Raw genomic sequence first — 23,029 nt, 5'->3', positions numbered from 1 at the left:
AGGGCTGGACATGCCTGTGCCCCCCGCCCCCCGCCCGGCACATCCTGAGTTTAAAGAAGCCCAGGGGAGGAGATGCTGCCCACGTGAAGAGGGAGCCCCAGAGACGCTGACCAGGAGGAGGACGCGAGACTGTCAGCACCGACAACCCTGCAAACTGGCGAAGATGTTTCCAGAATTTCAGTTTGGGAAGATGAAAGAGTTGTGGGGACGGATGGTGGTGTCGGCTGCACTACAATGTGAATGTACTTGATGCCACTGAGTCCAGGATTGAAAATGCTGAAAGGGGTTTGCATATTTTACAGATTTATTTATTTATTTTTTACTAATTAAAAAAAATATTTTACAATTAAAAAAAAAAGATGTTTCAGAGGAAATGTTAATATCCTCTGGAAAGTTTCAGAATATAAAATAAGGGGAAAGGAACCTGCTTAACAAGGAAGCAAGTCTCACTTTGGTGAACACAATAAAGCTACAAAATAAAGTTCAAAGCCCCTGCTGGACACACTAGCAGTTGTTCCCTCTGGATTACTGGGGGCATTTATTTCCTCTTCTATTCTATTTTTTAAATCTTTTGCTACACTAACATGAGAAACTGAGTTGGTTGTTAAATGCAAAATGCATCATGGAAAAATGAATGGTGCCCTAGCTGGTTTGGCTCAGTGGATAGAGGGTCCCAGGTTCGATTCCGGCCAAGGGCATATGCCCAGGTTGCGGGCTAGGTCCTGTCCCCAGTAGGGGGTGTGCGGGAGGCAGCCAATCGATGATTCTCTCTCATCATTGATGTTTCTATCTCCCTCTCTCTCTCCCTTCCTCTCTGAAATCAATAAAGATATATTTAAAAAAAAAAAAAAACAACCCTCAAAGGATGGAAGATGCATAGGGGTTGGGAGCATGATGCCACCTAACAAAACACAAAAAACAACTGTATGTCCCCTCAGGTTCTGTGGTGGGAAATAGGGCCTTGGAAATGCCGGGGAGCAAATAGTGTGAACTTGGAACAGCTGGAATATGCAAGGAACAGGGCAGAGGAGCGGGGTGCGTGAATTGGTTACTATGATACTTAGTTTTTAACCAATTTTTAGAAAGTATTAGCATGATTGGGATTATGCTGTATATGTGTATATAGACATTATGTATGTGTATATACATATACACATGTAAACATTTATATATCCACTTATTTTCCTTACAACATACATAGATATAACCCTGGCAGGCATGACTCAGCAGTAGGAGCCTTGGTCTCCTCACCAAAGAGTCTCAGGTTCAATTTCCGGTCAAGGGCACGTAGCTCGGTTGAAGGCTGGATCCCTGCCCCTGGTTGGGGCACATGTGGGAGGCAACCAATGGATGTATCTCTTTCACATCGATGTTTCCCACTCTCTCCCCCTCCCTTCCACTCTCCCTAAAAATCAATGGAAAAATGTCCTCAGGTGAGGATTAACAAACAAACAAACAAAATCAATGGAAAAATATCTTTGGGGGAGGATTAAAAAAAACAAACAAAAAGGTAAATAGATATAGGAAACCTGAAAGGAAGGCCTATGAGGTTAAAGGTGGTTACTGTTGACTTGAGTAGTGGGAGTGTCAGGTAATTTTTAGTTTTCTTCTATTTGGTTACCTAATTGTTTAGAGTAAGCTTTTCTTTCTTCTTCTTTTTTTTTTAAAAAAAAACAACGTTTCTTTTCATTTTTATAAAATATTTTTATTGATTTCAGAGAGGAAGGGAGAGGGAGAGAGAGACTGAAAGATCAATGATGAGAGAGAATCATTGATTGGCCACCTCTTCACGCCCCTACAGGGGATTGAGCCCACAACCCCGACATTTGCCCTTGACCCGAATCAAACCCTGGGACCCTTCAGTTTGCAGGCCACTGCTTTATCCACTGAGCCAAACCGGCTAGGGCTACAACGAGCATTTAGCATAACGTACACATATTTTAAACTCAGTAAGAAAAATAATGCAGAAAAGCCTCAGGAACAAAAAGAGAAATCCCACCCCCATCAGCAGTCACTCCCCATCCCCCTTCCTAGCCCCTGACAACTACTAACACACTTCCTGTCTCTGGATCTGCCTGTTCTGGACATTTCACAGAAATGGAATCACACACTATGTGACTCTCTGTGTCTGGCTTCTCTCACTGAGCATCATGGTGTCAAGGTCCATCCACATACCTGTGCTTCACTCCTTTCCATGGCTGAGTAACATTCCAGTGTGTGGACGGAGCACATTTATCTGCTGATGGGCACCCGTTGCTCCTTCTTTATGGCTTTTGTGGATCATGCTGCTGTGTACACTGTTTTGTTTGTTTTTGTGTACAGTTTTAGGTGGGTGTGTTTTTATTTCTCGTGGAGTGAAACTCCTAGGATGAAATTGCTAGGTCAGACAGTCACTCTATGATCACCCTTTAGAAGAGCTGCCACTGCTTTCCACAGTAGCTGCCCGTTTCACAGCCCAGCCGCTGTGGACTAGGGCTCCAACCTCTCCGCATCCTCGGCCACCCCTGTGATCACCGTTTGCACAGTGGGTGGGAGGCCGCCTCCCACTGTGAGTCTGTTGGGTCAGCATTTCCTCCGTGTCTCACGCTGTTGAGCATCTTCTCATGCCTTTTTGGTCCTTTGTCCACCTTTTCTACAGAGATGTCTGTTCAGAACGGCAAAGGAACTTAGAGCCAGTGGCCTTGGCCCCCTCTCCTCCCTCCCCTTTGGACTAGCACCTAAGCAGCCCCCACCCTTCAGCCCATCCAAATGAAAACAAATTGGTGACACAGTGTCTCCACTCCAGGAAGGGGTGGCTTCTGTAGAGCCAGGCACCAAACACTTGTGTGTTCAGCCCGAGATGAGGGACAGGGTCCGTCTCGACCCCCTGTGGGTCGTCAGGAGCCGACCCAGGCAGGTGGCCCCGAGGCCATCCAAGCCGACTGCCCGAGACTCCAGATCAAGTGTCCGTTCCTGCTATAAACTATTGATGCTGGCACTGTCACCACTGGAAGGCTGGCTGTCTGGGGTGTCATCTGTTACCTGTTATGAAATGCAAGGGCCACTTTCCTTGTGTCCTCAAGTCCTATCTGCCTGCCTTGGGGGCACGTTCTTTCCCGTGCCCCTGGATCCTTCCAGAATTAGCTTTTTAGCAGGATTCCAGGTCCCCCCACTGTGCAGCCTGACCTCCTCCGGGGGTCATCTGCAGAGGACTCAGGGGCTTTATTTAAACTCAGCTGACATTGGGCAGTTACTCTCTGTGGGGGGGCCATCCTGGGCACTTGTGGGATATAGAGCAGCACCCCTGGCCCCCAACTAGAAGTCAGGAACACCCCCAGTGTGACAACCACAAATGTCCTCAGACATGGTCCAGTAACCAAGCGGGGGCAAAAAGAACCTCCTGGGTGAGAAAGGCTGCTTTACTGTATGTAGGAAAGGCTCTGCTGTAGTGACCAGGATGGGGCTGGGGTCCTCACCCCCAGTGAATGAGGACTTGGGTCTGTGCCCCTACCCTGGTCAGGACATGCTGGGCAGCCCACAGCCCCTGATCTGCTCCATCCCAGCTGGTGCCCATGGCCCCATGACCCTGTGGGCAGGCGGGCATCGGAGTGAACAGATGGCCACAGGATCACTTACAGCCCAGCTCACATTCCCTCTCCCTATCAAGACATCCTCCTTTTCATCAATTTTGCAAGGGCCACGGAAGCAAGCCAACTTTCCTGTCACCAGGCAAAGCTGCCAGCCCAGACCGGACAGCCACTGCCCACCCCCCTGGCCACACTTCTCAAAGGCATGATGAGTTTCCTGTGGCTGTCACGACCAAGAGCCACGAGCTGGAGGACTTAAAACAACACACAGTTACTCTCTCCCTTTTCTGGAGGCCAGAAGTCAGGGACCAAGGTGCTAGCCGGCTGGTTCTTTCTGGAGGCTGTGAGGGGAGATGTTGGTGTTGCCAGCAACCTTGGTGTCCCAGGCTGGTGACCTCATTACCCCAGTCTCTGCCTCCCTTGTCACTGTGGCCTCTCCCCTGTTTCTATGCAAATTTCCCTCTTCTTATAAGGACACCAGTCATTGCCTTAGGGCCACCCCACTCCTTTGTGACCTCATCTTAACTGTTTACATCTGCACAGACCCCATTTCCAGGCAAGGTCACATTCATGGGTGCAGGGCGTCCGGACGTGGACACATCTTTTGGAACCATGACTCAACCCTTGACAGGACCCTTGTGGTTCCGTCCTCCACACTCTTGGCCCAGCAGTCCAGTGCCCGCCCTCCCCCCTCAAATTAAATGTGGCTGCTCAGGGAGGCTGCCCTGACCTGTCCCAGCCCCTTCCGGCCTTTCTCTCTGGCATTTCCTGCTGGGCTCATTGCAGCCGCCTGCTGATGTTTGCTGCCCTCGGTTTTGTGTTTATCGTCCATTTCCCGAGGCTTTCTGCACAGCCCAGTGCCCAGCAGGAGCTCCGACATGACCTTGAGCCATTTGGGTTCCTGACAACTTGACAGAAAGACCCGTGGCCCACCCCTCTGCATGGGCTGCACATGGTGACCCGCTCCTGAGAGGACAGTTGAGGGAGGGACTTCCCCGTGGAGAAGTCTGACCAGCACAGAGGCCAGGAGATGAGGGTCAGTGTCAGCCCTGAGGAGCCACAGGGGACAGCAGGGACTCTGATGACTTTATGGCTTGCCAATGTTTCGTTCCTTTTCATGGCTGAGTAATATTCCACTGTGTATGTGGCTGGATCACGTTTTGTTTGTCCGTTCGTCTGTCAATGAACACTTTTGGCTGCTGTGAGCACTCCTGTCCAAGTGATTGTGTGAATTTGAGTTTCATTTCTCTTGAGCACATACCTAGAAGTGTTGCTGGGTCAGGTGGTTACTCTATGTGGACAAGCCTGTTTGCCCTAAGGAAGATGGAGCGGCTTGGGGGGAGAGGTATCTTACAGGCTAAGAGGCTCAGGCAGCTGACTCAACGTCTCTGGTCTCTGGGCTGGGGGAAAGGAAGTGATAATACTTCAAAAGGTGAGCGTGTGGCCAGACTCACCCTGAATCATTCTTTAACTTTTAAAGAGTTATAACTGGAAGGCACCCAGCACTAGCTGAGCTCCCAGTGGGTGTGGATCAGCCTGGGGGTGGTATAGGGCTGAAGGTGGAAACAAAGTTCTAGCTCTAAGGCAAGGCCTGGGGAGAGGGTGGGTTCCTGGGAGGCAGGGCAAGCCAGGCTGGTTAGGGCGAGTAAGGGCTAGGGAGTTAGCTGATGGCCTGAGGGCCTGAGGGAAGGGAGTCTGAGCCCTAGATGTGGGATCTATGATAAGACCCTTGAGAGGTGGCCATGAAAATTCAAAGGAAGCACCTTGGAGACCCCCTCCCTACCTTACAGAGACAGGGGGCTGGGCAGGGCCTGGCAGGGGTAGTGGAGGAAGAGGCCTGGGGCCTAATTGGAGGAGGGGACCAGCTGAGGTCTGGTAGCTGGGGAGTCAGCTATTCCCTGATGGACCCAGGCAGGAGGCAGATTTGAATATTCTTAGGCCTGAGAGAGTTCCAGAAGGTCCAGGAGAGGGTCCAGGCCACCCAGCTGGGGCTGGGGGAGGAGCTGGGAGTAGTCTCTTTAATCCCCCTATGCCCTAGTTCAGTTCAACAGAAATGTGGAAAAAGGGTCAGAAAGTCTGGGAGGCCTTCTGGGGGGAGGGAAGATATGAGAGACTTGACCAAGCCCAAACCCAGGTCCCCTACAACCCATGGCTTTGTAATCTAGGCAATGGATAAACAAACATGGGACTAAATCCAAAACTATTAAGCTATTTCCATTTGAAACAGGAAGGTAAACTGAAGGGAGGTGAAGAGGGACAGGCCTGGCCGTGCCCCTTTGTTTTGACAAAGAGATAAACTGAGGCACCATCCTCCACTTCCATCTGATTTGAGAAGAGAATTAAGGCCCTGGGATACCTGCCCTCCACCCCCATCTGGCTCCCACTCACCAGCCTTGCTCCTGCCACAGAGTATCATTTTCAAAATTATCAAACAATTGCAAGGTGAGCGTGTGGCTGCACTCACCCTGAATCATTCATGAGGGAAGCAGCTGGCTGGCAAGATTAGGATGGAAGCACTGAGACGGGAAAGGGAAGACAAAGAGAGGAGACTGGCTCCCCTAAATAAACCAGGGGCACAGATCTAATTGTCAGTGCCCTGCCCTAAGCCTTTGCTGCAATCATGAAGGCCCCACCAGCATCCTTTTGTTGCTGGTCCAAGTTTCAGATGGTGTTGTGGACTGACCAGTTGGGTTGGGGGGACCATATTAGATTATATTCACATCTAATCCCTGAACCTGTGAGCATGACCTTATGTGGGAAATGGGGGGTCTTTTGCAGGTGCTCTTAAGGGTCTTGTTAACATAAAAAAAATTCAAACCTGTAAAGAATTTTTGTGAGTTTATTTGAGCCAAACTGTTGACAATTGCCGGGAAGCAATATCTCAACGGATTGGGATAGCGCTCCGGAGAATGGCGGCTTTTCCTCTATTTTTATACATTGCAATCAAAGGAGGCACGTAGGTGGGGTTACATGAAATCCATTGGTGATAAATTAGAGAGACGGGAGAAAGCAAAGCAGGGAAACCTCTGGGATTGGATAAAAAGTAAAATGATAGACACATACTTAGGTGGGTGCAGGAATAATTAACTTGACAATGAAGGAATTTGTGGTCTCTTTTCCTGGCCCAACAGTCCAGGGCCCGCCCAACATTTGGTTGTGCCCCAAGGGGTCCAGAAAAAGGGAAGTTACAAGTTACCCAGACATTTCAAGGATATGTTATTATAGATGCAAAAAGACAGACAGGCTCAGTTAAGGTAAAGGTTGGCCTTGTCAGTGAAGATACCAGCCTAGGACGTTACTATCCCCCATAACTACTTTTAGTTAAAGTTTAACTTCAGACCATCCTTTGTGGTGACTGTAGGTCTCAGAGTTTGCAAGACCGCCATGCAGGCCTTCCCTGAGCTTGTCAGGTCAGCATGTGGTCCCTTTCGTCCAGTTTTGAGGTGAGATCTTCCTCGATTATCCTGACGGGCCCTAAATCCAATGAGAAATGTCTATTTTAGAGACACAGAGAAGGCCATGTGATCACAGTCAGAGACTAGAGTGATGTGCCTACAAGTCAAGAGTCTGGAGCCCCGATAACCTGAGAGGCATTAAGGCTCCTCCCCTGGAGCCTCTGGAGGGAGCGGGGACCTGTTGACACCTTGATTTCAGACTTCTGGCCTTCAGAAAGCGAGAATAAAGGAGGGAGTTGTGTAGGTTTAGGAAAGAATCTTCCAGAAGGAACTGCTGCACAGAGGCCCGCATAAGTGGGTCAGAAACCAGAAAGGCGGCCAATGGTGTGGGGCGGGTTGATTTGGGCTTGAACTCTGAGCAAGACACGAGTCCTGGGAGGGTCATGCTCAGAAGTGGGTTATAACACAATCCTGATGGCTTAGGGCCGCCCCCCCCCCCCCCCCCCCCCGCAATGTCAGCTGCCCCTCTTCTCTCCGGGCTGAGACACTCCTGCCATTTAGGGTTGGGGGTGGGGAGGCAGCCCTGGCACTGGTCACCAAAGGATGAGCAACTGGCCCTGGTGGTACCCACATCCGAGCTTGGATGGGAGTCTGGGAGGGAGCAAATCCAAGAATCCCCTGGAACGTTCCTCATGATTAGTGATTCTGGGGCTTCAGATATTCTGAGACGGGAGAGAGGGCCAAAAACCGCAGGGCAGGAGGCTTCCTGTAAATCGGAGGCCGCCCCTAATCCGTGGCAGCCCTCCGGCTCCTGGAACTCCTGGGCTGCGTCCAGGTCCGCCAGCCTTGGAAGTGTTGTTGCCAGGACTACGGGCGCTTGCTGGTGAAATGAAACCAACCCGAGAGGCAGAGAAAAATGTCACTGCTTCCCCCTCTCTAGGCTGGTGCCATTTAAAAGTCCCCCTTTCAGCAGGGACGTATAGCAAACTATAATCACAACAGCTTCAGCTTCCTCTGTTTACTGAACTTCTTCGCACCGCGAACCTCGCCGAGCCTACGATGCCCATCGGCTCCGCCGCCTGCGCTACCGACATCGCCGGCGGAGCCGACCCACACGAGCCTCCCCGGCTCTGGCCTCTCTGATCTCATGTGGAGCTCCCCCTCCCCACCTCCCTGGCCTTGGTTTCCCGTCCTCTCTCTAAAGGGGCAGCCCTGTTAAAACTCCTGGAATCAGCACTCCTGGGAATATGTTTAGGGTGTTTTTCCTGCTGCTGGGATGGAGCCGCACCCGGTTCTGAATTTCCCATGATGGCAGGATTCTGCTTTCTGCAACCCCGGCTCAGATTCCCCGTGTGCAGGGCAGATGCTGTCCCCTGTGCGCCACGCCACCCCCGCGCCTCAATTTCCCCGTGTGCAGACTGCACTGGGCTTCGCTGCTCTAAAACAGGCCGGTCGGGGCGATCCCTGACCACATGCGCCTGCAGGCTCGGTGGCCAGCAGTGAGAATGGAGGCCTGGCGTCGGGGATGCCTTAAGCAGCCTCTGCCTCCCCGCCTACTAACCTAGGAATAACGTCTCAATTTGAATCAGACTTTTCTGCCACGTGCCCACAAGCAAGATGGAGCCTAATAGGTGTCCCGCCCGACTCCAAAATGGCGACGAGCCTCCCTTTGCTCTCACGCGTGAGGGGGACAACACATGCCCGTTTGCAAGATGGCGGCAACCTAGGGGGAGCACGCTTCCCGCCGCCGGACTCGCCACGTACCCACTCTCAAGATGGCTTCTCCCGCAAAGCCCTAGGCAGGAGGGATGCTGGCTCATTGGTTCAGGCTTTGTCACGTGCTCCCACCTTTTCTCCCCTCCCCCGAGTCCATGGGCCGTTTCCGCCTTGAGCCCTGACGGACGGCCACGTTCTCCAACGGTCGCCTGCCATTCCTCTTAGCTCCACCCCTCAAGCGGCCTCCTAGCCACTGGGCGGCGCTGGTGGGGGTCCGCAGCGCTCTCCCCGCCTCCCTGAGCAGCGGGAGCCAATGGGCAGAGCGCGCAAGGGACGTGTTCAGGCGTCTCCGCCATTTTGTGAGTCTATAACTCGGAGCCGTTGGGTCGGTTCCTGCTATTCCGGCGCCTCCACTCCGTCCCTTGCGGGTCTCTTCTGTGTGCAATGGACGGGTGAGTCGTGTCTATCCGCGCTTCCCGCCCCTCTTCTCGCGCTCCAGCCTTCCTCTTGCGGCCGCCTGGGCCTCCTCGGAGCAACGGCTCGCCTGCCGGGGCCACAGCGCCTCCGGGATCTTTCCTCTCTCCCGGCCGCGGGCGCGGAGGGAAGCTCCCAGGAGCGAGAGGTGTCCCAGATCTCCCGAGCCGGGGATCGGCCGGCCCAGCCCTTCCCACCGTCGTGCTCGTTTCCGGTCTCTCCGCGGCTAGTCCCGAACACACGCGGCGGCCGCGCGACCCTTTCCGCTGGTCTTCCTCCGCGCTCCCTTTTGCGCTTCCCACGTGCCCCTTCCTGCTATCCGTGCGGCCCTTCCCGGTCCCCGTCCGGTTCTTCCCGCTCCCCGTCCGGCCCCCACGTGCGCGTGCGCAGTTATTCGAACTCCTCTCAGGCCCCGGTGCGCGTGCGCAGCCTTTCCCGCCGCACCGACTTTGCACTCGGCCTCCCCCGCCCGCGGCGGTCCCGGGCGCGCCGGGAAGACGCCGCCCTTCTGTCCGGAAGGGCGCGGGCCCTCCTCCGCCCCCGCCCTGCCTCTCCCCGGACTCCCCACAAAGAACCGCCGCGCTCCCGGTTCAGCCCCAGGACCGGGGGTGTCAGGGAGGGGCCCTCGCGTTCCCTTTGTTCCCGCCATCCCGGAGCTCCTTGTACGGGAGTCCTTTAAGCACGAGTTGGCTCACTCCGGCCGTGGAGCTACACGCCCTAGAGTTCGTGGAACGACCCACGTGGGCCGGCACGACCGGACCCCGAGCTTTCGGGCAGTGTAGCCGGCTGGCCGGCCAACGGCCATTCAGCCGCCTTGGGAGAGGGAAGGGACCTCTCCGGGGCTTGTGTGTGTTCCAGGGACGAGAGGAATGGGGAGGGCGGTGGGGCAATCTTGATTTTACATTGTGGGTTATCATAACCTTAAACAGATCTGAGGTTGCAAAGGCTATCCACTTGACGGTTGAGATTTAGGGCCAACGCACAAAACTGTCTTCTGTTAGCCCGAGACATGAGTCTGCCCAGTTTAAGGACTCTTTCTCCCCCCCCCCCCCCCCCCCGGATATTTCTGGTCTGAGGAAAATGATAGAACTTGTTAAAAATGAAACTAACTTTAAACAGGGCCTTTTCTTCTTTCGTGTTAGTCTGATTGTTTTCATTTCCCCTTGGGAGGGTTAGGTTCTGGTTTTTAAAAAGTGAGCCAGAAGATTCCAAAGGCAGTTCTTATCTTTAGATCTGGGGGTGTGTGTAGTTAAAATGTCTGGACGGTCACTATCTCTGTGCCTCTGGTTTTAAATGATACGTTTCAGGCTTAATTAAATTCAGCCTTTTAGAAAAACTGCTGGTGCATGAGGAATGTGATCTGGGGTCCACCTTCCGTTTTGGGTGGACCTCCCAGGGAATCCCCAATCCAGTTGGCCTGGGCTGTGGGTGCACATAAGTGGGAGTTTAAGAGGCCCTGTAGAGAAATCTTGATGGAAAGTGGGGACTGTCTGGTCCGGTTCTGTTTTTCTTCCCGCAAGGACTGTTGAGTGTTTTGTCCCCCAGATGTGGCTTGGTGGCCCAGTCCCATCTGCAGCCTCTTTTGAATTGTGTGGTATTACCGGGCAGCCAGGTTCTCTTTGGAAGGTTTGAAACCCTTTTTAAGAAGGGCCATTTTATGTAAAACTGTGCCTGAGGCTCCCTCCCAAGGAGCAGTGTGTTGCCCTGGGTTAGCAGAGGGGAAGCTGCATATTTTTCATTCTTTCAGTTTTTCTGAGTTTTTCCTTGACACTCTATAAGGCAGTGGTTCTCAACCTTTCTAATGCTTTGACCCTTTAATACAGTTCCTCATGTTGTGGTGACCCCCAACCATAAAATTATTTTCGTTGCTACTTCATAACTGTAATTTTGCTACTGTTAATGAATCGTAATGTAAATATGTTTCCCGTGAGAACCGCTAGCAGGGTCGCCTAAGACCATCGGAAAACACAGATATTTACATTATGATTCATTAACAGTAGCAAAATTACAGTTATGAAGTAGCAACGAAAATAATTTTATGGTTGGGGGTCACCACAACATGAGGAACTGTATTAAAGGGTTGCGGCATTAGCAAGGTTGAGAACCACTGCTATAAGGTTTTAAAAACTCTGTTGACGCTAGCCCATAATGTTTTTTTTACTGAAGAGGTGAAGGCCCTCCAGTAGAGGCAGTGGGTTAGAATGAGCCAGTGAGATGTGCAGCAAATGGCAGGACTAGGGTGTAGCGCTTGGGGTCATGCTGTTCTGGGGGCAGGGGGTGTCGGATCTTCTGCCCATTCTGAGACTAGCCTTTCCCTGGCTGGTGAGGGGGACATCTTTGTGTGACATCATGGGAGGCTCTGGTCACAGACGACTAAGCCAGGTGACCTGGTGGGGGGGCGGGGTGTTGCTGACGAAGTTCCTCTCCTTGAGTCATTAAGGACCTTGTGAGTTTACATTTAGAAGTGGTAGGAAGGTTTTATGTTTGTACTGAGAGCTGGTGTGCAGTTGAGGAATGCAGGAACCTCAGCAGCCACGGTTTCTTCTCACCTTCCCTAGCTGGGCCTGGAGCAGGGAGAAAGTCCAGTCACATGGAGCCAGGTTGATGAGTAACTTGTGTTAATTTTATCTGATTATTTCATCTTTGCTGCCTCCTTCCTCTGAAGGGTGCCATTCTTTGAACAGAGTTCCCTTGTTGAGTCTCTTTCTCATCCCCCTGGAGCTATGACCCCAAGGCCTTGTGAGCTACCTTCTCACTAGTCTTCCCTGCTTGAAACATTCTCCAAGCACTTCCAGTTTTTAGAAAGCAAACAACAGCACTTCAGCTTTTAACAACAAGCATCAAGTGTCCCTCCTGGGGCTTTTGGAGGGGGTGTTTTTGTCTGGGGGCCTGCTGGGAGGGAGGGGAGCTAGAGGACAATGATGGCTCCTTTTTCAAGTTGAGATTAAAGGGACGGCAGCTCACTTCCCTGCCCTAAGCTTACTAGTTATCTGAGGACCTCATTGGGTGGACTGTGCAGCCAGAGAAGCCCTTCGCTGGCCGGCCTATCCCGAGAGTCCTAGCAGCAGCTGCTGTAGTACACCTGCTAACATTCTTTTTTTTTTCTCTCTCTCTCTCTACAGCATTGTCCCAGACATAGCAGTTGGTACAAAGGTAGGCATTGCTGACTCTGCTACCCTGCTAGCTCGCATGGCCTCTGATCTGGTGCTGTCCTTGTAGGCCCCTTCCCTCCTGCTGCTGAGCGCTGGGGCTTCTGACCGCTCCCATGGTCTACAGCAGGGGTCCTCAAGCTTTTTAAACAGGGGGCCAGTTCACTGTCCCTCAGACCGTTGGAGGGCTGGACTGTAGTTTAAAAAAAAAACGACCAAAACTATGAACAAATTCCTATGCACACTGCACTTATCTTACTTTGAAATAAAAACAAAACGGCAAAAACACCCGGCGGGCCGGTCCGTAGTTTGAGGACGCCTGGTCTACAGTGTGTGTAGGGCAGACAGTTTTGCAGGTTGGGCACTCAGACACCTTTTCTTTGTCCTGCCTGCATCCAGCTAATTCCAGGCACTGTGTTTCCAACAGTGTGGGTTCAGTGGCCTCTCAGTGGTAAATGCACCTTTGGCCTTAATATGGGACCCCTCCTCCCTGCCCAGGCGAGAGTCCTGTGATTGGGACAGGATATTTGCCAAGTGTTCTAAGTACTGTTGGCTTGATACAGAAAAAGTTGAAACTTGGTTGTACCCCAAGTAGTTTATGAGGTGGCTGGTGGGATAGGAGGGTATAGAGGTGCTGCTCTTTAAAAAAAAAAAAATTTTTTTTTTTTAAATTTTAGAGAGGATAGGAGAGAGAAACATCAGTGATTGAATTCATTGATCGGCTGCCTCCTGCATACCCCCCACTGGGGATTGAGCCGGCAACCTGGGCATGTGCCCTTGACTGAAATCAAACCTGGGACCCTTCAGTCTGCAGGGTAACACTATCCACTGAGCCAAACCAGACAGGGCCAGAGGTGCTACTTTTGATGGCATTGTGATTTGGTCTAAACATCTTATAGCTTCTTCTTTTGAGATGAAAGAAGTTAAAGTGCCGTGTCCCCTTTATATGCCATCCTTGGTACTTGGGACATTTAAGCTGTAGAAAGGGCAGAGCTGGCATCGGCTGTCTCCACAGGAAGTGGGGCCATGATGGTTCTCAGTTCTCCCCTCAGGTGAAGACCAGGCCTGTGTACACTGCAGTAAGTGGTATCCAGGGATGCCTGGTGCTGATTGAATACTTATACAGATTTGGTACGGCGTGCTGGCAGGAATTGGGGGCTGGGGAATCCACTGCAGGTGGGTTGGTCAGTGAGCCATGCTGCTGGGATGGGTTTTTCCAGGTGGAGTCTTGTCTTCACATGCTGCCTATCCTGATCTTTTTGCAGATAAAACCTGTTTGTTCAGTGGTAGGAGGAGGGGAGAGGGACTTTCATCTGAAGCATTTGTAACCATCACAGAAAATGTCTGGCCTTCCGTAATCCTCCTGGCTTTGCCTGTTTCCAGCTGGAGCAGCTCTGTCTGGGGTTGTCCTTAGAGTGGTCCTTCCTGGCCAGCCCCAGGGGACCGCTGCTTTCAGAATCAGACCTGTACATGACAAACCTCAGAGGTTCCAGTCGGTGGGTGGGTGGGTGGCTACTTGTCATCAGCAGGGCAGCACAGCCTGGTACCTGTACCCCAGCCTATCAGGAGGGCAGCACAGTTGGGTTCTGGGCACCACTGACCTTCACCCCAGCTTTAGAACAAGCTGTGTCATAATTTAGAAGTGTCCAGAGATTTACAATGCTTAGCTACTGATTAAAAAGCAAAGGTTCCCCTTAACATACTGTTGGGAGCAGGTGTGCCTTGTTCCCAGCAGGAAGCACACAGCTTGGGGGCTTTTCCAATAGATGCTTAATTGACTTTGGATAAGGTACCATAGGGTCTCCCCAAATGCCCAGGTCGTGATCTCAGTGTCCCTGTGCTCTGGGGATGGGGGAGTTGCTGTTTAGCAGACCTGACCTGTGTCCTGGGGAAGGGGGTGGGTCTAGGGGAATGTGGACAGACAAGTGGTCACAATTTGTCCACAAATGTGGGAGCACCAGCCCATCTTGCCATGGGAACACGAAGAGTCAGGAGTGTTGCCACTCAAATGATGGCCCACCTGGCACTGGTCAGAGACAGCAGTCAAGACCCTTTTTAAGGTTGTGCAGTCAGCACGGGGGAGACACATAGTGCCTGGCTCTTGTCCAGCTTTGGGGGAGGCACCTTTGTGAGCCTAAAGGGGGCAGGGATATGGGTCAGAACTCCCAGTTCATAGGCAGGAACCTTCTTGAGGCTTGCACAGGTGGGACTCACCTGCCCTTGGTGTCACCAGGAGGTTCTGGGGCTGGGGTGCACTTTGCCTGGTGACTTTGTCCCCACTGAGGCCTGTCTGTCTGCAGTACTGAGCTTTGAAGCACTGGGTGACCACTCAGGAAAAGCTCAGTCATGACAGGCCCAGAATGTTTCTTTTTATAGTAGACCCCAGTCCTCAGAAACCAGCAATTTTAACTTTCTGTTCCTTGGCTCTTAGCACCACTGGGATTGGGCAGCCCTCACAGCCTTGGGCTATGGGGAGGTAGGGTTGGGTGGCTTCTGGGTGCTTGCCTAGTCAGGGGTCTGGGATGTGGGGATATGCCCACATAGCAGGGACCAATGGTGTTGTGGACATTCCTGATCCTCTTCTTGAAGAGCAGTTTGTAAACCTCGTCTCCCTTCAGTAGGTACTGACATCTGCCTGTGGCGGGGGGGAGGGGGGGGCGTTCTGAGGGCTTCTAGAGCACCTCAACTCTGCCAGTGGTAGATGGCAGCCCTGGGTGATGGTTGTGCTTGTTTGATTAACAACTGTATTGGCAGTTTGGAGGAAGGGCAAAGATAAGGTGTCCTTGAGAGAAAGGCAGTTTGAGGGAGAAGGGGCGAGGCTCGTAAGCCCTGAGAGCCAAAGGCCCAGTTGAGCTGGTCTTTCCTGTTCCTGCTACAGGCCTGAGGGGGCACTGAAGTTGGGGGGTGGGGGGAAGAGACACCCTCCCCTGATTGCCAACCTTGGTCCTAGTTCATGCTGATGGAGTCCTGTCACAGCTCTGCCCCTAACCCCCGACAGGTCCTAGAGCCTGCAAGTTCCTGGTGCTCATGTTCTTGTTCCTAGCAGAGCCTGTCCTGGGTGGGGGCTGCATCCTGAGTCTCCACTTGCACGAGTGTACTGCAGTCTCAGACAGTTCACCCCTGAGTAAGAGTAGTCCTGTCCTTGGCCTCAGTCCACAGGAGGGATGCCTGTGTGCCTGCTTTCTAAGCCCAGAGTTAGTCTGACATGATTGGGGAGTTGATTTAATTAGATTGAGACTCAAGGAGTAAACAGGTTGTTTCTGGAAAGAAAACAGGCAGGTCAGAAGTCACAGGAGCCCGCCTACAGATGAGCAGTTCTAGAGCTGCCCTCAGACCCTGTTTTCTGTCACTAGATAGTGTTGCTGGCTCACAGAGAGGTAGTGTTTCTAGTCTGAGTGATGAGGCTGCAGCTCAGGTGTCCTCACACAGCTGGAAAATAGGCCGAGCTCCGGAGGCCAAGGGAATAGCTGCAGTGTGACAAGGGGGCTTTGTTCTCAAGTTTGCAAGCAGCTTTGTGATAACTACAGACAGTCTAACAGTCTCAAGGTGGCCAGCTAGGTCTGTCCACAGACCCTGTAAGGGTTCCCCAGAACCTGGAGATGGGAGTGACATGTAAGCCCCTTGTAGGTGACAGTCCCCCCTCCCCCGCCTTGGAAAAGCAGCCACATCTGGGACTGTGAGGCCATCTTGAGGTGGGACAGACACAGTGCAGGGCAGTGTCTTCACATCTGAGCAGCAGGGTATTCTGGGAGGAGGGTGTCTGCAGCCATGTGCCAGGCCACCCCCAGCCCCACTTCAGCACACCCTCTCTTCCAGCGGGGATCGGACGAGCTCTTCTCTGCCTGTGTCACTAACGGACCCTTTATCATGAGCAGCAACTCAGCCTCTGCAGGTAACTGCTGACCATAGCCCTTTGTCCCTGCCACAGGGCGGGGTGGGGGGTCCCTCTGCTTCAAGGACACTGAGGTGAACTGATTTGGGCTGTGACCTTGAGCCCTGGTTCATACATGGGCACTCACCTGGGAGCTATGTGTGTGAGGGGTGCACCAGATGTGGAGATCACTCTGCTTGAATCCTGTCAGGGAGGAAGCTGATGCTGAGGAGGTGGGGGGAATGTTGCTGTGTGAGAGCCTGGGAGGTGCTCTGTGTTAGACTTACCACCTTTCTTCTCAGCAAACGGAAATGACAGCAAAAAGTTCAAAGGTGACAACAGAAGTACAGGTGTGCCCTCCAGAGTGATCCATATCCGGAAGCTTCCCAGTGATGTCACCGAGGGCGAGGTCATTTCCCTGGGACTGCCTTTTGGGAAGGTCACCAACCTCTTGATGCTGAAAGGGAAAAACCAGGTATGTGAGCACATCTCAGGAAGGGCCCTAGGCCTGCTTTAGGAGTGTGGTGCCGGGCTTCCTCAGGGGTCTGGGTCTGGCTTACGCCCCCACCCCCACCAGGCCTTCATTGAGATGAACACAGAGGAGGCAGCCAACACTATGGTGAACTACTACACCTCGGTGACACCTGTGCTTCGTGGCCAGCCCATCTACATCCAGTTCTCCAACCATAAGGAACTTAAGACCGACAGCTCACCCAACCAGGCAGTGCGTCATCCCCTCCCAGGTCTGGGGTGGGACAGGGCTCTTGGTGTGAGCCTGGGGGCATTGGGACTCATGGCTGTCCCCCCAACAGCGGGCCCAGGCGGCCTTGCAGGCAGTGAACTCAGTTCAGTCCGGGAACCTGTCACTGGCTGCCTCAGCTGCTGCTGTGGATGCTGGGATGGCGATGGCTGGCCAGAGTCCAGTGCTCAGGATCATCGTGGAAAACCTCTTCTACCCAGTCACCTTGGACGTGCTTCACCAGGTGAGGTGGGGTCCATGTGCCCCATTTTCTACCCAGACCCTGGGCAGAGGTTGACTGTTCTTCCTTTTCTGACAGATCTTCTCCAAGTTTGGCACAGTTCTGAAGATTATCACTTTCACCAAGAACAACCAGTTCCAGGCACTGCTGCAGTATGCTGAACCCGTGAGCGCCCAGCATGCTAAGCTGGTGAGTGGGTCCCCAGGGATGCTTGCCTGCCCTCTTCAGCTCCAGGGCCCTAGCCACTCACAGCTTTCCCCTCCCCCGCAGTCGCTGGATGGGCAGAACATCTACAACGCTTGCTGTACACTCCGCATCGACTTTTCTAAGCTCACCAGCCTCAACGTCAAGTACAACAACGACAAGAGCCGAGACTACACCCGTCCTGACCTGCCCTCTGGTGACAGCCAACCCTCTCTGGACCAGACCATGGCCGCAGCCTTTGGTAAGATTTCTGGGAAGATTCCCGCTACTGCCGTGTGCCATAGGCAAGGACGCGCAGCTCAGTCTAAGTGGCCAGGCCTCAGGATGCCCGCCCTGCGCCCAGGGAGGTTGGCGCCCATCGCTCCTTACATGGCCATAGCACCCAGCTTGGGTGGACATTGGACCTGCCTGCTGGGTGTGGGGTGCGCCGGCTTGGCTCACTCGGCTCTGGTGGCGGAGGTTGTGGGTGCAATGATTAGTGTCTCATTTGTTTCTAGGTGCACCTGGTATAATGTCAGCCTCTCCGTATGCAGGAGCTGGTTTCCCTCCCACCTTTGCCATTCCTCAAGCTGCAGGTACTCAAACACTTGGTCTTGGTCCCCATAACTGACTGTGCATGCCCACACACCTTTCAGTAGCTCTGCCGACATGCGAGCTGACGGGCGCAGTCACGGGGGGAGCCCATCTTCCTGGGCGCGGGCATCTGGGTTCTTTGAGGAGCCTGGACAGGGTAGTTCTAGGACAGGGCCACGCAGAGAATACTCTAACCCCACAGTCTCTGGTCTGATTCCTTCAAGCACCTCCCGGGCAAGGACGTGTGCACACAATGGTTGGAGGGCTGTGTCCCTAGTAGGTGAATTAAGTGTCCTGGTAAGAAGATCAGCATGAGCTGGGCGGGCACACCTGAGCGTCCCTCCTGGGGGCTGGGCGCCCGACAATGTAACAACTACCATGTGACAGTCATGAGCCTGCTGTGTCCTGCCCAGTGTGCCATCTGCATGGTGATGGGTACCTGCATGCACACAAGGCCGAGGCTCGATTCTGCATTCATGGAGCTGGAGCTTCTGTGCTGTATGGGCGCATGTAGCCTGGTCCAAACCCAGTACAGTCTGCTGTGAGGAGGATGAAGGAGCTAGCAAGCCATATGGCCAGGACAGGCCGAGTGCAGACACCTCCTGTGTGTCTCCTTTTGCATGAGGATGGGCAGGACTTCGCTGCCCTTTTGGTGGAAAGCAGGCTGTACTGCTCATCTCCTTACTGCCTTTTCCTGCAGGCCTCTCTGTTCCCAATGTGCACGGGGCCCTGGCCCCTCTGGCCATCCCATCGGCGGCGGCGGCGGCGGCGGCAGCTGGCCGGATCGCCATCCCAGGCCTGGGAGGGGCTGGAAATTCTGTTCTGCTGGTCAGCAACCTCAACCCTGAGGTATGTGGCTCTTTGAGGCTGTTTTTCCTGGAGGCTCAGGCAGGGGAGTTGTGTATCTCAGGTCTTAGTGTAAACTGTCAGCAGGCCACGCTCCTGTAACTCCCTGGAGCTCATACACAGGCCAGTCCTTATGCAGTTCCACTCTGTGCTCGCATCTCCCCTCCCTTCCCACTGTGCTGGAAGCTCTGTCCCTGAACATCCTAGTTTACGTTTCCAATTTCATAGTGTTTAGAGTTGAAGTATTTTTTGATACTTTCATGAAAGCAATCATAAAATTTCGAGCCAAACACACCTCTGTTTGAGGAGGTCTCTGGGCACCTCTGCTCAGGAGGGCCATGGTCTGCGCTGCCCCCACAGCTCTGAGTCATAGTCCTACTATAGCCAACCTACACTTGTCTCAGGGCCAAGTTTGGCTCAGAGAGCATGGGTGAGATCAAGGCTCAAAATATTTAACTCTTGAGAGATGGGATTAACGTCCAGTTAGCATTTCAGACTGTTTTCTCATCTGTCTGACCACTCCTATAATCTCTTGGCCTGGGGCAGCCGGTGCCTTGTCTGACTGAGTTATTAGATGCTCTAGAAGCCTCACTAACAGACTCCACCCCTCGTGCTTGTGTGAGCGTTTATACTTTCCCCGCAGCAGTCAGCAGGAGACAGGTTCCGGGGGAACTGAGCCCAGCAAGGGGCTTGGCAGGAGCAGGGCAAGGCCGGAGGGGCAGCAGCGTCTCCTGCTCACTGTGCGGACAGGTGCTTTCCTGCCTGCTCCACGAGGTGGACCTGTGACTAGTAATGTGTGTAGATCTGACTGATGGAACACTGCGGATTTTCTTATGTATTTACTGACCTGTGTTTTTTGCTACTTTTTTTCTTTTCTCCCCTTCCCCTTTCCCAATTTTTTTTCTGATCCGGAATTTCTTTGCCAACTGACTGCACGGTACTTCTGCTTCCTGTTGTTGCTTGAAACAAAACAAAACCATAAATAAATAAAAACAAAATTCCCCCTCAAACCCTGCTCTCCGGAAACCAACCTGCCCTTGAATATTAACATCCTGACAACTTCATCATCCATCAACCTGCACGCCTGCGGGGCTGCCTCCTCGTGGTGGACGATGGCAACTCGCCCCCTGACCTCTCCCTTTCCCTGTCCCTCCGCTGCCTTGCTCTGCTGTCCTCTAAAGAGAGTCACACCCCAAAGCCTCTTTATTCTTTTCGGTATGTTATCATTCACACTTTTATTATCTTGTTTTCATTTAATTGAGGTTATTTTTATGCCCTAAGATATACTATGAGTTTGCAGTTCTGCCTCATTACTTGGTTTGCCTTCGGTTTGTGTATTTATTTGGATTTTTGTAGACACGCATGGTTTATTGCCCTGCATGCTCTCGCAGAGTTAAGCGTGTTGGTAGCATGTAAAGTGATGGCTCTTTGGCAATTGACCTTTCCTGGATTTTATGACTTCTTTGCTGAAGGTAGTCCTCCTGGTAACATCCCTGTGACTAGACGCAGGTTCCCAGAGGCAGAATAGCAAACCTTCAGGAAGAGCCAGTCCTGTGAGGGTGTGTGGGTCATGGGGGCTGGTGTGGGAGGCGGAATCAGATCCTAGGCTCAGAGCCCTGTCCCCACACTTTTGAAGGCGTGTATGGCGATGTGCAACGGGTGAAGATTTTGTTCAATAAGAAGGAGAATGCCTTGGTACAGATGGCAGATGGGAGCCAGGCCCAGCTGGGTAAGTGGTGATGGCCCGAGATGGGGGTGGGGAGCCAGGCCTGTGCCTGGGGCCTTGGGTCATATGGGTCCTACCTTTCCAGCCATAAGCCACCTTAACGGACATAAGCTGCATGGAAAGCCTGTGCGCATCACCCTCTCCAAGCACCAAAACGTCCAGCTGCCCCGTGAGGGCCAGGAGGACCAGGGCCTCACCAAAGACTACGGGAACTCACCCCTGCACCGCTTCAAGAAGCCTGGCTCTAAGAACTTCCAGAACATCTTCCCACCCTCAGCCACCCTGCACCTTTCCAACATCCCGTAGGTGGCACATGGTGGGGGGAGCAAAGGGGTAGGAGGGCCTTTTGACAGGTGGTCCTGCTATAAGCTGCCTCTGTCCTTCCTGAAACACTCCCAAAACAAATAAGGAAGGAGGGGCTGGCATTTTTTGCAAACCTGTTTGGTGTCATTTTTTGAAGCCGAGTGGATTGTTTTTTGTGTGACTCTTGATAGACCTCTTAAGATACGGTCGTTCTGCAATATCTATGGGTACCTAAAACAGTGAGCAGGCCCCTCCCTGACCTCTCTGAGAGAATTATTGTCCTCAAGGTAGTAGTCAGATGGTCTGCTCAGGTCTTCCCTCTCCCTACAGGCCCTCCATATCTGAGGACGACCTCAAGATACTCTTCTCCAGCAACGGCGGAATTGTCAAAGGGTTCAAGTTCTTCCAGTGAGCATGAAACCCTCTCCCCACCTGCCCCCCCCCCCCTCCCGCCTCCACCTCATGCCGTCTCTATACCCCTTGTCCTGCAGGAAGGATCGAAAGATGGCGCTGATCCAGATGGGTTCAGTGGAGGAGGCCATCCAGGCACTCATCGACCTGCACAACCACGACCTGGGAGAGAACCACCACCTGCGGGTGTCCTTCTCCAAGTCCACTATCTAGGCTCCCCACCAAGGACCAGCCTGCTGGGTAGTCCCGGCAACAACTTCCATCATTCCAGAAAATAGCCACTTTAAAAAGCAGCTGAAGTGACCTTAAAAAGACCAGAGATTTTATTTTTTTAAAGAGAAAATCAGTTTACCTGTTTTTAAAAAAATTAAATCTAACTCACCTTGCTCACCTTTGGGAGATAGGGTGCCAGCCTCAGGCTCTTGGTGACCCGTGGACAATATGCCTACCCCTTCTGCAGCCTGCAGGGTGGGTGTTCCCAAGCCTCCACTCAGCTTTCTTGTGCCTTAAAACCCACTGCTTTGGCAGGGCCTTTTTTTGCAGTAGCAAATGCATAGGGGTTTGGGGACAGAAGGGACTGCTTCCCCACAGGGATCATGTGCCTGGCATGGCAGGAGGCTGCCAGCTGCAGGGTCTGCAGGCATCCTAATCCTCCATTTAATCAAGTATCTTGATTCTCCCCTCTCCCTGCCCCTGGCTTGAGGTGCCCCTCCTGGGCCAAGACCCTCTAGGGTGCATCCCTGGCACTTCTTCAGCTTGGAGCTTTGTTTTATCATAAGTCTTTGTATTGTGCTTTTATGCAGTTGCAGACATCTGTGCCTAGCAATATTCCAGTTGACCAAATATTCTAATCTTCATTTATATGCAAAAGAAATAGTTTTAAGTAACCTTTTATATAGCAAGATGATAAAAATGGTATGAGTGTAATCTAAATTTCTTCCTTATATGACCTTGTATACTGTACTTTTTATTTTATTCCTTGTAATTAAGTTGCAGGGCAGGATCTAGTTTCCAGGGCAGACGCAGTGGGGGCGGCCACTGCGGAGCCTGGGTTCTTCCTAGAAAGCCCCAGGCCTGAGACCTTCAGATGCCTTACACATAGCCTGTCCTCTGTCTGGGAGGACAAGGGCTCTCTTAAACTTTCAGGGTTTATTTTTCCTGCAAATCATGGACCAAAGTTTGTTTTTTTTTTGTCTGCCTCTAACGCTGAGACCCATTAAGGTGGGACAATAGCCCTCGAGTCTTAACTGTCTCCTTTACCTTGTATAGTTCTACACTCAAGGGTCCAAGGGGCTTCCCTGTGCACAAACCTTGTGCTGGCTGGCTCCTCTTCCTTGGGCCTGGACCCCAAGTGTTCATGTTGGGGTGGGGACGAGGGATTAAATATTTATAATTTTTTTATACCTGTTGTAAGACATGAGGGGCAGCAAATGCAGTTTTTTATGGTGACACAGATGTATATTTTGATACCAGCAATTACAGGCTCAGTATTGTAATGTGGAGCGTGGCACATTCCACTGCCTGCCTTACAGCTTGTAATGTTGAGAAAACTGAATTAAAGCGATTTTATAACAACTCTTGCCTTTTCTGCAGGCTTTCTATTCACATTGTAGAAGGCAGTTTGGCTAGTCTGTACTGGACTTTGAATAAACTCTTCTGTATCCTGCACTCATTTCCCTCTTTATTGGGCCTGCTTGTCTTCACTGCTGTTTTCTTTGTGAATTCAGACATTTTTTGACCCCCCCCCCCCCCCCCTTGTGACTTTAGGATTTCAGGGGAAATTTTATGGGCCAGTGATCCCTGCTTGGGAGTCCC

At 52.3% G+C, this 23,029-nt stretch overlaps 1 protein-coding gene across 4 annotated transcripts; it reads left to right on the top strand.

The window, feature by feature from the left end:
* Positions 1 to 8,996: 8,996 nt before the first annotated feature.
* PTBP1 (polypyrimidine tract binding protein 1) lies at positions 8,997 to 22,882 on the top strand. Of its 4 annotated transcripts, XM_079771091.1 has the most exons (15): positions 9,001 to 9,129; positions 12,274 to 12,304; positions 16,117 to 16,192; positions 16,474 to 16,646; positions 16,749 to 16,895; positions 16,984 to 17,154; positions 17,230 to 17,340; positions 17,422 to 17,596; positions 17,853 to 17,930; positions 18,629 to 18,777; positions 19,956 to 19,989; positions 20,411 to 20,503; positions 20,586 to 20,802; positions 21,134 to 21,211; positions 21,295 to 22,882. In XM_079771091.1, exons 1-15 carry the CDS (start codon positions 9,122 to 9,124, stop codon positions 21,425 to 21,427), a joined length of 1,674 nt encoding a protein of 557 aa, XP_079627217.1. In that variant the 5' UTR covers positions 9,001 to 9,121; the 3' UTR covers positions 21,428 to 22,882. The 4 variants fall into 4 exon arrangements, with proteins under 4 accessions (XP_079627219.1, XP_079627217.1, XP_079627216.1 ...); XM_079771093.1 differs by lacking the exon at positions 17,853 to 17,930 and having other exon boundaries at positions 8,997 to 9,129; XM_079771090.1 differs by lacking the exons at positions 9,001 to 9,129; positions 12,274 to 12,304 and having other exon boundaries at positions 12,311 to 16,192.
* The last annotated feature ends 147 nt before the right edge of the window (positions 22,883 to 23,029 follow it).

This window comes from Cnephaeus nilssonii (genome assembly GCF_951640355.1).
Source record: "Cnephaeus nilssonii genome assembly, chromosome: 5".
Taxonomy (NCBI): Eukaryota; Metazoa; Chordata; class Mammalia; order Chiroptera; family Vespertilionidae; genus Cnephaeus; species Cnephaeus nilssonii.
Note: the sequence above shows the minus strand (reverse complement) of the source record. Positions and strands in the feature narration are given on the sequence as shown.